This window comes from Limulus polyphemus, unplaced genomic scaffold, assembly GCF_000517525.1.
Source record: "Limulus polyphemus unplaced genomic scaffold, Limulus_polyphemus-2.1.2 Scaffold4650, whole genome shotgun sequence".
Taxonomy (NCBI): Eukaryota; Metazoa; Arthropoda; class Merostomata; order Xiphosura; family Limulidae; genus Limulus; species Limulus polyphemus.
Genome location: NW_013670260.1, coordinates 59645 through 76799, shown reverse-complemented (window position 1 = coordinate 76799; position 17155 = coordinate 59645). Strand labels below are relative to the sequence as shown.

At 31.7% G+C, this 17155-nt stretch overlaps 2 protein-coding genes across 3 annotated transcripts in view; one reads left to right on the top strand and one right to left on the bottom strand.

Moving 5' to 3' along the window:
* LOC106471485 (dihydrolipoyl dehydrogenase, mitochondrial-like) overlaps positions 1–6355 on the bottom strand; it is a 13243-nt gene extending 6888 nt beyond the window's left edge. The window contains exons 1-4 of the mRNA XM_013932086.2: positions 6172–6355; positions 5153–5237; positions 2118–2197; positions 894–1032 (exon numbers count right to left, since the gene is read on the bottom strand). Of these exons, the coding sequence (XP_013787540.1) occupies positions 894–1032; positions 2118–2197; positions 5153–5237; positions 6172–6213 (346 nt within the window). The 5' untranslated portion in view covers positions 6214–6355. The remainder of the gene's footprint in view (positions 1–893; positions 1033–2117; positions 2198–5152; positions 5238–6171) is intronic.
* A 1365-nt stretch (positions 6356–7720) lies between these two features.
* Positions 7721–17155, top strand: part of LOC106471487 (intrastrand cross-link recognition protein-like) — a 15153-nt gene continuing 5718 nt past the window's right edge. Inside the window, exons 1-3 of one of the 2 annotated variants that reach the window (XM_013932088.2) lie at positions 7721–7797; positions 13310–13698; positions 16834–16944. In XM_013932088.2, coding sequence (XP_013787542.1) covers positions 7794–7797; positions 13310–13698; positions 16834–16944 — 504 coding nt within the window. In that variant the 5' untranslated portion in view covers positions 7721–7793. The remainder of the gene's footprint in view (positions 7798–13309; positions 13699–16833; positions 16945–17155) is intronic. The other variant, XM_022400098.1, reaches the window with a different exon arrangement.

The following is a 17155-nucleotide window of genomic DNA, read 5'->3' as shown; positions in this document are numbered from 1 at the left end:
AAAAAATTTGACATTTCGAGCAAACTAAAGACACAACATACCTCCTTGAAATCTTTGTTTGAAAGAAAGAGATGGTGTCCTAAGACTGTAAAATGGCTGAGAAAACTATTAGGGGGTCATTCTGAGCTTTCAAATGGTTATTCATATGTCAAAAGTGTATATAATAGAGCATTTACAAAAATGAAGAGGTGGGCGGGGTGCCACTGTGTTTGATTTATTACATGAGCAATATCATAGCAAATAGAAAAGATAAGACCTTCTTATTTTATATTCTAGCTTATCAATATCTGTAATTTGAGTTTCTATTTTGTACAAAACCACAGACTTAGTATTTTGACATCACAAACATCTAACCTGAACCAGTGCTGCATTCAACATACCACGCGACACACCAAAATCAATGTTTAACTGCATTTTTTTAATATTTATTTTTAAATTAAGAATTTAATATATTATAATAAAATTTGAAAATTAATCTACAGTTTATTGACATGTATTCAGGAAATAGTAGTTCAATAAAATTTTGAATATGAGTCGACAAAAAAATGTGATGACATGGCCTTGAACCCACGACATGTCTGGAGAGGGTTAAACCATAAAAATAGAAATTCCAGGAATACCATTGCAATATTTTAACCCAATATAATGATAACAGTGCAACTGTAAAACATCTTTATATAGATTGCTCAATAAAAACACTAAAGATGAAATATGCTTTTAGGAAAAAAACAAATAGCCGATTTTAACGTACTTGTAATTCTAGCCCAAAGTGTTTTCCACCAAAAACAACCTAAATACACCTCAGTAACAGCTTATGTAACTTGTTTCAGTCTTGAAAGCCACTGAATGTATTATTTATTGGATAGAGGATAAGGTTGATACTCTAGACTTACAATCTATCCCTCTGTTCTTCAGATCTTGAGAATGAGCCATGTGGTAGAGGTGGGAGTTATGTAGAAGAGCCTTAGATGGTATACAGCCAATATTTAAACAAGTTCCTCCAAGAGTGTCATTCTTCTCCACACAAACTGTCTTAAATGAGAAAGTTAAGATGCTTTAAAAAAAATAAACTTTTTAAAGAAAAAATCATGATCTCAATGGAACTAGAATCATGAAATATTAATGTTGCACTAAAAATCATGTTTGTGTGTATACATAAATCGATACCTTTAAAAACACAAGTAACATAATATCAAGGAACATTTATCATATATCTCTGGGTAAATATTTTGTTTTTAAATATCTATACAAGCCTATATATATATATTAGAATAAGTGACTAATATATTCTTCATTTCTACATAATACTATTTATCTACAACGGTCTCGCTTCACTTATATAAATACCATTTCTACATAATACTATTAATCTACAATGGTCTCGCTTCACTTATATAAATACCATTTCTACATAATACTATTTATCTACAACGGTCTACAACTTATATAAATACCATTTCTACATAATACTATTTATCTACAACGGTCTACAACTTATATAAATACCATTTCTACATAATACTATTAATCTACAATGGTCTACAACTTATATAAATACCATTTCTACATAATACTATTTATCTACAACGGTCTCGCTTCACTTATATGAATACCATTTCTATATAATACTATTTATCTACAACGGTCTACAACTTATATAAATACCATTTCTACATAATACTATTTATCTACAACGGTCTCGCTTCACTTATATGAATACCATTTCTATATAATACTATTTATCTACAACGGTCTCGCTTCACTTATATAAATACCATTTCTATATAATACTATTTATCTACAACTGTCTCGCTTCACTTATATAAATACCATTTCTATATAATACTATTTATCTACAATGGTCTCGCTTCACTTATATAAATACCATTTCTACATAATACTATTTATCTACAATGGTCTCGCTTCACTTATATAAATACCATTTCTACATAATACTATTTATCTACAATGGTCTCGCCTCACTCCAACTGGCACTGTTTATATTTTGATCACTTGAAAGAGTAATAAAAAATATTTTGTTTTTATATAAACGGAGTGATGGATGAGTTTCACTTTTCAGTTAAAATGAAAAACCTAAACAATTTAATTATTCTTACCTTCATTCCCAGCTGAGAAGCCTTGATGGCTGCTACATAACCCCCTGGTCCAGAGCCAATGACCACAAGGTCTACTTCTCCTGAGATGTGTATTAATAAAAATTACTTTTTCATAAGTTACTCAGAAACATTCAAATTATTAACTATTGCTTAAGTGTTCAAAACAAGAAATTCAACACTTCAAAAAACTTCAACAACATTAAGATACTCTACTCAATAACTATTTATAAATATTTCTGTGACAATTTTCTTGTATATATTTGTTTCATGTTACAGTGCAAAGCTATACAATGGGCTATCGGCAATGTAACCATCACATGTAATGAGCCCCAAGTTTTAGCACTATAAACCCTTCAGCTAACCACTGAGGTACCAGGGTGCTCCATCTTTAAAACTGTTTGTTGCTAACCATAAAGCTACACAATGGGCTATCGTCAATGAGCCCCAAGTTTTAGCACTATAAACCCTACAGCTAACCACTGAGGTACCAGGGAGCTCCATCTTTAAAACTGTTTGTTGCTAACCATAAAGCTACACAATGGGCTATCGGCAATGAGCCCCAAGTTTTAGCACTATAAACCCTACAGCTAACCACTAAGGTACCAGGGAGCTTCATCTTTAAAACTGTTTGTTGCTAACCATAAAGCTTCACAATGGGCTATCGGCAATGAGCCCCAAGTTTTAGCACTATAAACCCTACAGCTAACCACTGAGGTACCAGGGAGCTATATCTTTAAAACTGTTTGTTGCTAACCATAAAGCTACACAATGGGCTATTTATGCTGTACCCACCACAAGTATTCAAGCCAAATGTTTAGTGTCATAAGTCCAAAGACTTACCAATGAGCCAGTAAGGGGATTGTTAAACAGTGATTAATCTGTTTAGTGGTTTGTTATAACATTATTTGGAAATCTGTACGCAAAGTAAGTGTCATCCTAGGAATTAGCCTAAAATGAATGTTTGGAAAATATTAATTTAACACCATGAAAACAATCCACAAAAGAAATCTTCTGTAAGCTACTGGTAATTAGACAGCACTTAATAAAATCTAGTTTGAAGTTATGAATCTAACCCACAAGGAAAATGTAGCAATACTTTACATGTACCAGTAAATTAATACCTTTAAGAATCTATTAAACAATTATAACCATGTGTCTATAAATAATGTTTTTAAGAAAAAAATCAGCCACCTAAACTAGTATGAAATACATATTTTAAAAAAACTATGCTGGTAGCTTAGGTTACAAATTTTCTTTGTAGTTGCAGACCAGCATGATTTAAATTTATTATTATCTTATTAGATATGAGCTCCTGACATTCTTAGTACAGCTGTTTTTAAAAATCAAAAGTAAGAACATACACATATATACTGTAACAATAAATGTCATGAAACTAAAACAAGATTACACTAAAAACTTTAACATGTTTAAAAATATGGTGATATTATAACAATCCAAAAACAACAATTCAATTTTAGATAAGGTGATGGTGTCATGATAAATCTGTTTTATTTTAATAACTCTTCTTAGTCAACAAATAAGTCAGGGAAAAAAAAAATCAGAAAATAATTTATCTTTAGGGAAAGTAAAGAAAGAACTAATCTAAGTAAGTTAGGTGGAAAAAAATTATAACTTAGTTCAAAATAAACAAAACAGTTTGCCAGTTTAGAACTCGAACGCTTGAAAATGGTTTAAACTGCTAAAATACGTTCCACATTTAACTTAAATTTTGTAGACAAAAAAAAAATTCACATTTTCTAACTGCCTAAAAACCTTAAAGATGTATTTACCTTGAGAACAGCTACTAAATACGAAGACACTCCAATATAAAATAGATTGTTTAGCTTACTAAGTACTGGAACATCACGAACAGTAAAGACAACATGTAGTAAATACCAGTGTTTCATATTTGGATGTGAGTGAAAGTTCGTACCACTGAGACACAATTATTAAGATCTGATTACAAGGAGCCTAGTTTTACATAGTAAAGTTTGGAGATAGTTTGAATGGGTAATGAAAGAAACTTTATTACAAATAACAAATATACAACGTTTCGACAAGCATTTGTCATCATCAGATGACAAACTTTAAGTTTCAAAGTTGTAATTTTCACTATAAAAATCACTTTTTTTCTTCTGTAGTTATTACTGAACGTTGCAGTGTTCTAATTAACCCACTTATCTGAGGTTTATTTTCTAATCATATTACATTTCAGGGTTTCTTGTCAGTCTGTAACAATAATTGTAACCTTTCAAGCCTCAGTCCCGTAGTCTTCCTCAGAAAATACATATATGTAACATTAAATCTCATAATAAACATACCTAGAGAAGTAGTTTAGTTTGTTTTCAATGTATACGACGAGTAGTAGTACGTATATCTATATCTCATCCTATAGTGCCTGAAACTTTACTGGAGAGAATTAATTATCCCCTCAAGAATAAAATATGGTAAATGAGAATGCACATGCATGAGGAGACCTCTAACATTGAGCTTGAAAAACAAAAGTACATATATCATAAATAGAACTTATCTCATCCTATAGTGCCTGAAACTTTACTGGAGAGAATTAATTATCCCCTCAAGAATAAAATATGGTAAATGAGAATGCACATGCATGAGGAGACCTCTAACATTGAGCTTGAAAAACAAAAGTACATATATCATAAATAGAACTTGTGGCAACATTTTTTTCTACCTTAAAGCCACAAACTAGTCTGAAGAAAAAAACTGCATTTTTGACCCCATTCTAAATTCTTTAAATTTGTAAAATAAGACTAAAATGGCAATTAATTTTACCAAACAGCTCAATCATATAGACTTCAACATACACAATGATTTAGGTTTAGTACATGACTTGTCCACTTCCATTACACATAATCAATGGTAGAATGTTTCTAAACTTTAATGCTTCATCCTCTTTTACTCTGTTTCATAGAAAAAAATTATTTCAAAAATTAGTGACTTTCAGGTTAGTTAGTGTTCGCAGATTTTTTCTTTAAGCAAAATTATATTCTTTGAAAAGGTAACTACAATACCTGTGTCAGTAGCATAATGTCTTCTATTTAACACTGACAAAAGAGGCAGATTCTGTATCACAGGTATCCTTGGGACTCCAGCTGCCTGGAATAACAGTTTAAAACTATGTAATAAATGCTCAGTACTGATAATGGATCCAAACATTTACAAGCACGATTTTATTGAAAAAAAAGATACAAGGTATTTTTTGTTACCAAGACACACAATAGATCCTTTGTATTATTTTTATTGTAAAATAATGTAATGACACAGATATACAGTCCAACTAGAATAATGCAAAAGCCAGCAAAAGATCAGTTGCCAAGAAAAAAAACCCATTAACATCATGAAAGGCAACGATAAAGAGCTATAACTCATTTGAGGAAATGAAAGCTGAAATACATTTTGTATCAAAATCATTAGTACCTTGTATAGATTGGACAGATTCTAAACCAAAGAATAAACTATATACAAAGTGGCTGTTTCATGTTTTAAAAACAAAAACATGACTACTTATTCACTGTAATTATACATGTTGGACCAATAACACCTCACTTCCAATTATACGACTTAATTATGGCCACCTGAACCTAACAAGTGAAAATAAACATTAGTATACTCTCTATTTTTTTTCAATAGCATTTTTTTTCTTGCTAATATCATCCCGAAATGAGTATGGCAGTCCTTTCATTTGTGGAAGTGGGGAGGGGAGATGCTATAAACTTCAATGATGAAATCATAAAGCTTGTATTTGTAGTGATTTTGCTGCTACTGCTAACGATAACTATTTAGAATCAAAAATAGAAAAATGCATAACTGTAATTAAGTAATTTTAAAACTAATTTCTATCATGAAAAATTGGGGAAGTGATACATTTCTAAGCCAAATGTTTTAAAGGGCTAGAATTGTAATTTGGTAGGACATCCTAGTGTCCTCATACTCCACGAACACGCAACTACATCGAGTAGACCATTTTTGCGTAGTTTTCATTCAGGTTTGGTATAAATATCTTCATCGTTCTCGGCAAGTCTGTACTTACTTTCAAAACGAGTGAAATTTTGCTCCACAGACATGCCTGCATCTTTCAAGTTAAAAAAAGAATCCAAGACTGCAAAATATTTAATATAAATACACTCGGTTTTAAGTAAGTATTATTACTAAACTGAAGAACCTGACCTACGTACAGACGGTCGTCGGCATAATACGCCACCTGTCATCTGAGTATCTCAAGAATTTTTTAATTTAAACGCCTCAAGCTGGTGAAACGTTAATGTTTCTTTTTTTTCACATTCCTTTTAATTCGTCCTTTTCTGGTTTACACATTTCTACTTTGAAATCAGAAATTGATTAATTAAGAAAATTGTGAGAGAGAGGAAACATTTGCAGTCTAAGTGAATTTTATCACAAATATTATAGTTATTAGATTTTAGGTATTGATATAAAATCATAATGCGGATTATATATTTATATATACATAAATTATTATTAAGCCATTGGAGCGAAGTTTTCTACGTTGTTATAAACTTTTGGTCACATTATCAGCAACAAACCTTCCTGATATTTTTGCCTACGGACTAAAAGACAGTCAATCAATTAAAAATATTCACATATCATAGTGTACGCACAAAAAGGGACCAAATGGTCTTTCAAGGCTGGCCTTCACACCCACCCTTGGAAAAAGTGAAAATTCACCCCCCTTGACTTTATTACTGCCTTCAGCAATTCATTCCATAAGTCAGTCATCCTGCTAGAAAATTAAAATTTTGTTAATTTGACTTTAATATCATCTGCAAATTTAAGTAATTTATTGACCTTTCCTTTATTTATGTCATTAATGTAAATCAAAATGAGAAAAGGTCCCAAGACTGAGCCCTGAGGTACACCAATGGTGACATTAATCCAGTTTGACCGAAGTCCATTTGTAACAACCCTCTGATTTCTTCCAGTCACTCTTCTATCCAATTTGCTAACTTATCCCCCACAGTTATATAGATAATATTTTAAAAAGCCCTTTATGTGACACCTTGTCAAATGCTTTCTAAAAATCCAGGTACACTCTTACCTCATCTACATAAGCAGTAACCTTTTCAAAGAATGTCAAAAGATTTGTGAGGCAAGATTTTCCCTTAGTGAAACCATGTTGGCTATCAAATAAAATTCTAAACTTTATTAAATGAGTTTGCAAGGCAATTTGCGGTAGGGGATGCTAATTAGATGCCCTCTCACTTCAAAATTATGCTTAGTTAACGCAGATAGCCCTAAATACTTTTGCACGAATTTCAACAACAAAAAAGATAATATAACTTATCTCATCTAAATGACAACGTTATATTTTATATAACTCATCGAACTTTCCAAATTCTTAAATTTTTACCTGAACTTTTTATACAAATGATTCTAATGGTTCTGGTTTTTACACTGAAATGTCTTGCGTTAAAGCTAACTGTGATACAATTTACAATCACTAAACTTTGTTTAGAGAGAGATCAGTATTTACGATCAAATTATTTAATTCACGTTTATTCAATCACCGTTAGGTGGCAATGCGTCAACATGACACTATAGCGCTTGCGTAAAGAACTTACACAATAGATATGTGAAGTTTGGCGTATGTAAGATAGTGAAGAGGATTTGTATGTTTTACAAAATAACATAAGAATTATGGGTAAGTCGAGATCTACAAACTTTGGTATAATACTTCATAAAAAGCAATACATAAATAAATTTAAAGTATATTTCTTCGCTTTTTGGTAACGCAATAAAGTTTTATGTTAAGAAAAAACTGATAAAGTGGATTTTTGGTTCGAAGCTTTCATGCTTTCCCGCCATTACTCGAGTTTTGTTTCATGCTAGTCTAATTTATCGAGCCATTTAATAGTTTTTGGGCCGTTTTCGACGCAATGGGACATTTATATAAACGTTTAGTTAATATATTGAATAGTGTAATGTATCTAGCTAGTTGTGATTTGTCAATTAGTGATAAGTTTTGATTCAAACTCGCACGACGGGATCTGCCATTACTTTCATAAATATAAAACTGGATAAGGAAGGAGACCAAGAGTAGACTTGGACAAGCCCTGTGGATCATGACCAGTTATCGCTGTCGTAACAGTGAGCTTGAGAGGAAAGACCAATCAGAGCGCTATTTACAATTCGATGAAAAATGTTTTTCGGGAACTTAGTATATTATTATTAGGCTTAGAATAAAACGTCAAAATTCGGTAAATGTAAAAAAGTAAAATTAGAAACATTTACAGTTGTTGAATGTAAATTTAATTGCACAAATACAAAAATGGTACATATAATGTATATGGATAAGTATCAAAACCAGTTGCATTTTTCTGATAAATTTTACATTACTACAAAATACAATTCACAAATTTAGAATTATATTCGTAGTAGCATTATTACTATTAATATTATTAATTGTTTCAGCTGGGGACTAATTAATCTTATAAATTTGGATAAAGTTTTCAGGTTCTTAATTCCAAAATATACTTATACTAACATTTGTGATAAAAATAATTGTAGTTTTTAAATTTGTGTGCGTAGTTTAACTGAATAAATGATTACTTGTAAGAACTAGCATGGTGACATAAGACCAATCTATATAGACCACCCCCACTAAACAACCACATGATCACTAACACTCATACACACAGTCAACAATAGTTTAATCATATGTACAGTAATAACATACACAGGTGAAACAATAAACAAGGTTATTAATAACAGTTTGGATAGTGTCCATAGAACTATTTTAGAACATCTATTTGGATATTAACATGTAATCTAAACTTACGAACTACAACTACTTCCTAACAATTTTAAACACCTTATTCAAGAGGTCTTGCATTTTTCAGTCAATTGAAAATAAATTTTAATTATGTTCTCATAGCTTACCTTACGTTATGTTTAATTCCAATTTTCTGTGATTTTTCTATCATGCTTGTGTAACTTGTATAATAAAAAGACAAGATACACATGTTACTCTACAGCAATAATCTGTCAACTTTTTTTTAAGGATGTTACTGGATGATAAAAAAGGGATGTACTTAGAAATTTAAAAGGCTTTTGATAAGGTGCTACACAGATATTAACTTAAAAAACATTTCATGGTGCTGGAGAAAGACATCAATTATACAGAAGGATGGCTAGGTGTTACTAGTAGCTATATTTGAGCTTTTAATGGAGTATTTTAATTGGCTACTTATGAGGCTTAATAATCAATTACCTTAAACTAATAAATTATTTTCACTGCTTTTTAATTCTTCTCTGTTTAACATTGGATTCTTCTTTATGCTGAACTTGTTATAGGTCAGTGAGGTCATATGTCATGTTTTTTGGCTGCCCTTATTATTCCACATCTGGTCAGTGTCTTTTTTTTTTAATCATTTTTAGTTGCAATCTTTTTTTCACTTTGTATAACCTTCTTGGAGTCTGTTTATTTAAATCTGGCCTGTTTAAAACAATACTCTCACCCATAGGCCTATAACAATGAATTTTACCACATATGTATACATACATGGACCTGGCAGATCCTCAATGCATTTTCCTTATGGATAACTGGATCTGGTAGCTGTGACATTTTGACCAGTTTTACCTTTATTTGCTGTTTCATTGACCAATAGCATTCAGAAGAAAAACAGTAGTCATAGCAGTGACATCTGTTGTAAGGCACAAAAACCAAGGAATCACATAGGCTCAAGTCAAAGATTTTATCTTTACTGTTTTTATTCTTAATGACTTTAACAAGTAACTGAGGTTTGATCTTCCCTGTTATCTTTTTCCTTGTGTTAGGAAGATGTTTGTTTTTAAGAATTACCCAAATCTGTTCTCCATTACCTTTTAACCTATTATCTCAATTCACTAATGATAATTCATGTCTTTATGGCCATAAAATTGTCTTTCTGAATCCCAACTTCACTCTTGCAACTGTATTTTTATTAGTGATTAACAATAAAGTAGCCTCCTCTGATTGGCTGTCTGACCATTTCAAGAAATTTTTCTCACTGAGTGTTTGACTTCATACAATACCAATCATTGTGTCTAAAGTTAAAGTATCCCATAATTACTGCATCAATATTCTTTTTAGTAACAATCTTGATCTCATTAAACAATTTCTGATTGACATAATTGTCTAATCAGATGGCTTATAACAATTGCCAGTTAAAAACTTTCTACCTTTAAAATCCCTGACTTGGGTTGCCAAGTACGTTCAACCTCTTGACTTTCCCTCATAATCTCGCAACTGTTAAATAACCTGGAATTTTTTAAATACTTCTCATCATATCGTAGTCTTCCATTTTAACTAGAGCCTTGAACTAACCTCTTTGTCAAACTCTGATTTTAACCTGTTAGTTTTTGCTATTTTCAAACAAAAAGGGTTGTACCTTGATGTGCACAATATAATGATAGCAAAAAAGAAAAGGGAACTTTATAAATGTCATTCTGACCCTTTTAAGAAAAATAATTAATTCTTTTCAAACCATTTTAAAAAACTAACTGTACAACCACATCAGTCAAACTATTTTAAAAAACTAACTGTACAACCACATCAGTCAAACCATTTTAAAAAACTAACTGTACAACCACATTAGTCAAACCATTTTAAAAACTAACTATACAACCACATCAACTAACTGTAGAACCACATCAGTCAAACCATTTTAAAACTAACTGTACAACCACATCAACTAACTGTAGAACCACATCAGTCAAACCATTTTAAAACTAACTGTACAACCACATCAACTAACTGTAGAACCACACCAGTCAAACCATTTTAAAACTAACTGTACAACCACATTAGTCAAACCATTTTAAAAACTAACTATACAACCACATCAGTCAAACTATTTTAAAACTAACTGTACAACCACATCAACTAACTGTAGAACCACATCAGTCAAACTATTTTAAAACTAACTGTACAACCACATCAACTAACTGTAGAACCACATCAGTCAAACCATTTTTAAAACTAACTGTACAACCACATCAACTAACTGTAGAACCACACCAGTCAAACCATTTTAAAACTAACTGTACAACCACATCAACTAACTGTAGAACCACATCAGTCAAACCATTTTATAAGAGTAATAAATTAATGAACAAAAAAGTCTGAAAACCAAGTCTATTTCTAGATTTTCAAAAACATACCTATTTTTCTAATATTCAAGTTTGTTTTCACATACTGTCAGCACCTCCAAATCAGACCCCTCCCAAGTTTACTCCACTAGGAAAAGTAAATCCAAAACATGAAGCCTTTCCTCACACAGTAAGTAACTAAAGTAGTTTACTGATATTCTTAGAGCCCTTCTCTGCAATTTTTACAGCATATTATCCTTTGTGTAACTTCATGCAGTAAGTACTTGTAATGAGGCTTTACCAAGATCTTGTATGAGACAACAATAACATGCTTGTTCTTAAACTAAGAATTCCTATAAAAAAATAATCTAGGCTTTGGTCTACCTCGTATTCAACAGTTGAAGTTCTGTTTTTTTCTTTTCAAGTTTTCACGGCTGAACCTGTAGTAGTAGCAGTCCACTCGTGTTCTAGTTAAGAGCCAGTTTTCTTAGCTTAATGGCAAGAAATATATATTTTCTTTAATTCCTTTTATGGTTTTCAGATTGTCCAACTAATCAGAAACATGAACCACAGATAGTGGCAGGCCAGCATATGAAATTTGAACTTCCCATGTTGTCAACTTGCTGACATATTGATAAATTTGTCAAACTCACCAAAAAAATCTTATCTTGTTGTAGGTTTAGGGTGGTTTCTAACCTACTTGGTACATGTTTAATGGATAAACTTTTAATCAACAGAAAGAGCAGTCTTCTTTGTACCACCCTCTCATGTTTGTTTGTTTAGTTTTGACAGTCAGACTTGCCACTTTGTAAGAAAAGCTTTCATTTAATGAGTAGGTTCATTGCTCTGAGCAATGTTGGAATTTTTTTTTAAATCTCTTTAAAGCTTAGCTAGAAAGCCACATAAATTATAATACTTTTGGGACATTCTATTCTGGTGATTGATATATTTTTTGTGTTCTAAAATGCATGTTTGAAAGTTACCTGAATTATTTTTTGGACAATCAACATAGTGAGAAAAAGTATGATTAGAAAAGCACGGCACTTGCGTGCAAATGGCCTCAAGTCTATAGTAAGTGTTAAATTTCTCATTTTCTATGTATATTTTTATTGTTATGTGTCTCAGACAAAAGTAAATGTAAAAATTAGAAACTTGTTAGGTTAGATGATAAAACTAAAGTGAAAAAAAAAATTTCTCATCATCACGTGATGAGGAAGCATGGCCTCTGCGGTTGGTAATTTTAGATTATAACATGATCATTTTTTACACAAAGCTTTCAAGGTTTTTTATTTACTGTGAGAGAGGATAAAATAACACTTTAAAGCAATAAAACTAAAAGAAAGCAGATGTGAAAAGGTTAGAAGCTGAGGCTGTTAAGGTAAATAATTATAATACAGTTCTGTTATACAGAACCTTGCATTTAGACTGACTAGTTTGTGTTATACAGATCCTTGCATTTAGACTGACTCATTTGTGTTATACAGATCCTTGTATATAGACTGACTGGTTTGTGTTATACAGAACCTTGCATTTAGACTGACTCGTTTGTGTTATACAGATCCTTGCATTTAGACTGACTCGTCTTTGTTATACAGAACCTTGCATTTAGACTGACTCGTTTGTGTTATACATATCCTTGCATTTAGACTGACTCGTCTGTGTTATACAGAACCTTGCACTTAGCTGACTCGTTTGTGTTATACAGATCCTTGCATTTAGACTGACTCGTCTGTGTTATACAGAACCTTGCACTTAGACTGACTCGTTTGTGTTATACAGAACCTTGCATTTAGACTGACTCGTGTGTGTTATACAGAACAAGAAGTGTTGTCACTTTAACGTATGACTGTGAATGAAATGGATATTTTTTTCTCGGTTTAACATCATTTAATGACTATTGACATTTATATTGCTTAACGTAAGAGTGAAAAAGAATTAGGGCAGATACTGTAAGCTTTTCTCACCTGTTCGTTGATGTAAACTTGTCTTAGAGGATCTTTTGAAGTTGAATAAAAGAAGTGATTGTATGGATATAGTGTGAAATGACTGATCAGTTTATATTGTATTCTTATGTCAATGTACAGCAGAATATGACTACCAGGGAATGGCACAACACCAAGCAGCAGCGATGGCCTCGGGTGGGAACTCCGCATCCGGTATCCATCCTTCTATGGCTCAGCTATCGATGTTACCAACAGGACTCAATTTATCAATGAATGCTGCTAATCACTTGGTTGGTGCAGGACTACAGGGGTCACCCTTCGCAAATAACAGTGGTTCCCATCATTTTCCTCATAGTTCACATCTCATGACAGCTTATCCAAGTGGTAGAAGTGGTGGCGGGAAGATGAAGAAAAAGCCAAAGGTCAACAAAGATGGCATGCTTCCACCAAAACGTGCCACCACTGCATATATTAATTTCACTCAGTGGTATAGAGAAGAGATGAAGAAATCGGGAAGACAGATACCCAGGGTGAGCTGTGAAGTTAACATTCATAACTGATTGGTTTGGTTAAACTTTCAGCACCTATACAATTTTATAGAATGTTAGATCTTTTTTTTCATGTTAAATGGTTATCAAGGTTTGAGAAAATGAAATGTTTATAAGGATGAAAAATGCTTATTGAAATTTGTAAGATATTGAGACATCGGCAGGAGGGTAAAGACATTATTCTGAGAAATACTCGTTTATACATTCGTGTCAGTATGTTTGTTTTTTCACATCTGTCGGTGGAAAAATTCAAACTGTCAGTTTAATTCTGCATAAATTACACTTCTAAAGGAACATCTAACAAACATTGAATGATGATTGGATAACGCTTATGTTATTTTTCTTCCCCCCTGCCCTTATTTCTAGCTGAACAGTGGAGTAATGTTGGATATAACCCTTGTTTTTATTCCTAATTTTGTCATTGGTCAGAAACATGTTGTTATTTACATAAAGTATGTTGGATATAACCCTTGTTTTTATTCCTAATTTTGTCATTGGTCAGAAACATGTTGTTATTTACATAAAGTATGTCTTGGAAACTTCTGATAATATGGTCAACTACGACATTAATAAAAACAACTTTTGGCCCCTGCTGAAACTGAACAGCTAAAATCTGATTGTTGCTAAGTGAAAATGCCAAAAAAAATATCTACACACACTTGTATATCTCCAAAACCTTTTGTGACAAACTGTAAAAAGTTTGAAATTAATGACTCCCCCACTCATTTCTGTTAAATTGGACTGTGTTGTATTAACCCAGAATTTAAGGTTTTGTTCATTGTTTGATGAAATGAAAGCAGGAGTAAAACTTTACTAAATGGCAACCCTCTAAAAATTGAATTTAGTGCATGAATGCCTTAAATACATTAGCTCTGTGAACATTGTGAATTCCTGTTACCTGCTCTCTTATTTATTACATCAGCTGTATAGGAATGGCTTTTTTTGGCATGGTTCGTGCTAAAGAATAATCATTAGATACCCCCTTTCATAGTATTAAAAAAATATTAGTTATAAAACCTCAGAAATATGTATGATTTTTAGAAGTTGTGAAGATAGACTAAAACCATCAAGTATAAAAAGAACCGTAAGTTTAATGTAAACAACATAGTTAAAGTACGCACAATAATTACTGACAGGAAAGGAGCATAAAAAATTTGGCTAAGCGTAACAGTTTCTGTTGTTTAGTTGGTTCTGTGGATTATTTGACAACAAAAAATAATGTAAAGTCGAGTCCACTTAATGATAACAAAAGTGTTTTATTTCATTTACTAAAGTTCTATTTAGGCCTAACTTCCTATAAAATGTCTCATAATGTACGCTTTCTTCTTAATTTTCTCATGTTTACAGTATTCTAGTAACTCTTACTCCATTCATAGCCCTGAACTGATTAGACAGCTGTTGTTAACGTGTACTCTCGTTTCCAGTGTTTTCCACTGATGACATTTGTTCGTCTTTTGGTCACAATGTGTACCAGATGTTAAGTTTGTTAGAATTAGGAATATGGACGAAAACTATTCCTTGTAAAGTGCTACACTTGGAGTACAATTGTATACATATTTTGGGTAATATTTTATTGATGATCCAGGTGTTAGAAGTAAAGAAAAGGGGATTTGTGGATAAAATTACAGGCAAACAAACTTTGTGTGGGCTTATTACAGCTGCTTGTAACACAAGCTTGAGGGAAAATGTAAAGAGAGGCTAAAAACTTACGTCAGCTAATCTGTTTAAAGATGATATTTACTTCACAAAGCTTAGCTTAGTCTAGTGTTTAGCCACTGACCATCAGGAGTCACTGTCAGTTTTTAAGTTGATAATCCAGCTGTGATAATGAATATTCAGACCAACTATAAACAATGGTCAAAAGGATTTTAATAATGCAGTCACATTTATGTAAAAAATCTACACAGATAATCAGTTGATAAGCCTTTTCCAGTAGCTTGCAAGTCTTGTAGTTTGAGTCACCATGTTTAAAACAGCATGTTCAAGTGTTTTTTATTATAATTTTTTTTATTTCGTATTAGGAAAAATAGTTATTACAACCATACATCAAAATTTAAACTGTAAATGTAACATTCCTTGAAAATTCACATTAGATGAGTGGTTATATTTTTAAATACAGATCTATAATAACAAGTTATTGTAACTGTGTATCCAAAAAGTCAGTATTTGTTAATAAAAGCTACTCTTATCTAATGTTAACAAGTTTTCCTTATTTCACATTCTGACATTATAATTCTGAAACTTAATGCAAACAAACTTTTTATTTTCTGCTATAATCGCTAGCTACTACTGACATACTACTTAAGATATAATGTATTTCTGAATCCAGTTAATTTACTTGTGTTTCAACAAAATGAAAGTTTACAGGTTTAATAAGAAAACATTCAATGAAATCCAAACCTTACTTCCGTTTCAAAGACTGTACTGAAAGTAGTGTCAAGACATTCATTATTATGAAATATTTGATGGGCCTTTATGCACACAAATCTAGGAAAGTATTATTGTCGATAAAAAAAAATCAACAAAAGCATATCTTTTTTTTTTTAGTTTGTTTATATTAAGATCACAAAATCTCTGTATGCTTATGCTCACTTTTATTAACATGTAACTGCATCTTTAGCTTTTCTCATACGTTCTTATTTCACAGTTTCAAGAAAAGTCGAATCGTTTTTAACTTTTTTTGCTAGATAATCAGAGTTCTCAAAGGCTTGTCAAATCAAATTGCATAAACTGATAAATACACCGATATGTAGTTTTATTTTAATGATTGTGATTTTTGTAGCTTTCAAACACGAGATATTCATTTCAAAAGTAAGAATGTTGCTGGGGTCGGGAAATAGTATTATTTCCTTTACCGATGTTTAAGAAGCCAAACATTTCAGTGATTCTATATGGTATGATGCTCTATTTAATGGAAACTTGCAATAAGTGAGAAGATGAAATTATTTCTCTCCCTCAGAAAGAGAAGTTGCTTGAAATTATATACAATAACTAGATTTCAGGATTATGTATATGTGTAAAATAGTTGACAGTGAATATCAGAAATGTGATGATCTTATATTTGTATAAATAGTGATTGGAATAAAATCTGTATATACGAATATTGAACTTTTCCAGATTGGTGATTTTGGTAAAGAATGTGCAGCCAAATGGAATTCTATGTCAGAAGAAGAAAAGCAGCCTTTTCTTGATGCTGCTAATAAAGACAGAGAACGTTATAGAAAAGAGGTATGGGAATAATAAGAACTTAACCGGTATCTTTTGTGTTATAATTCAACTCTTTCACTAGAGGTATGGAAAAACCAAGAACTTAATCGGTATCTTTTGTGTTATAATTCAACTCTTTTTGCTAGAGGTATGGAAAAACCAAGAACTTAACCGGTATCTTTTGTGTTATAATTCAACTCTTTTTGCTAGAGGTATGGAAAAACCAAGAACT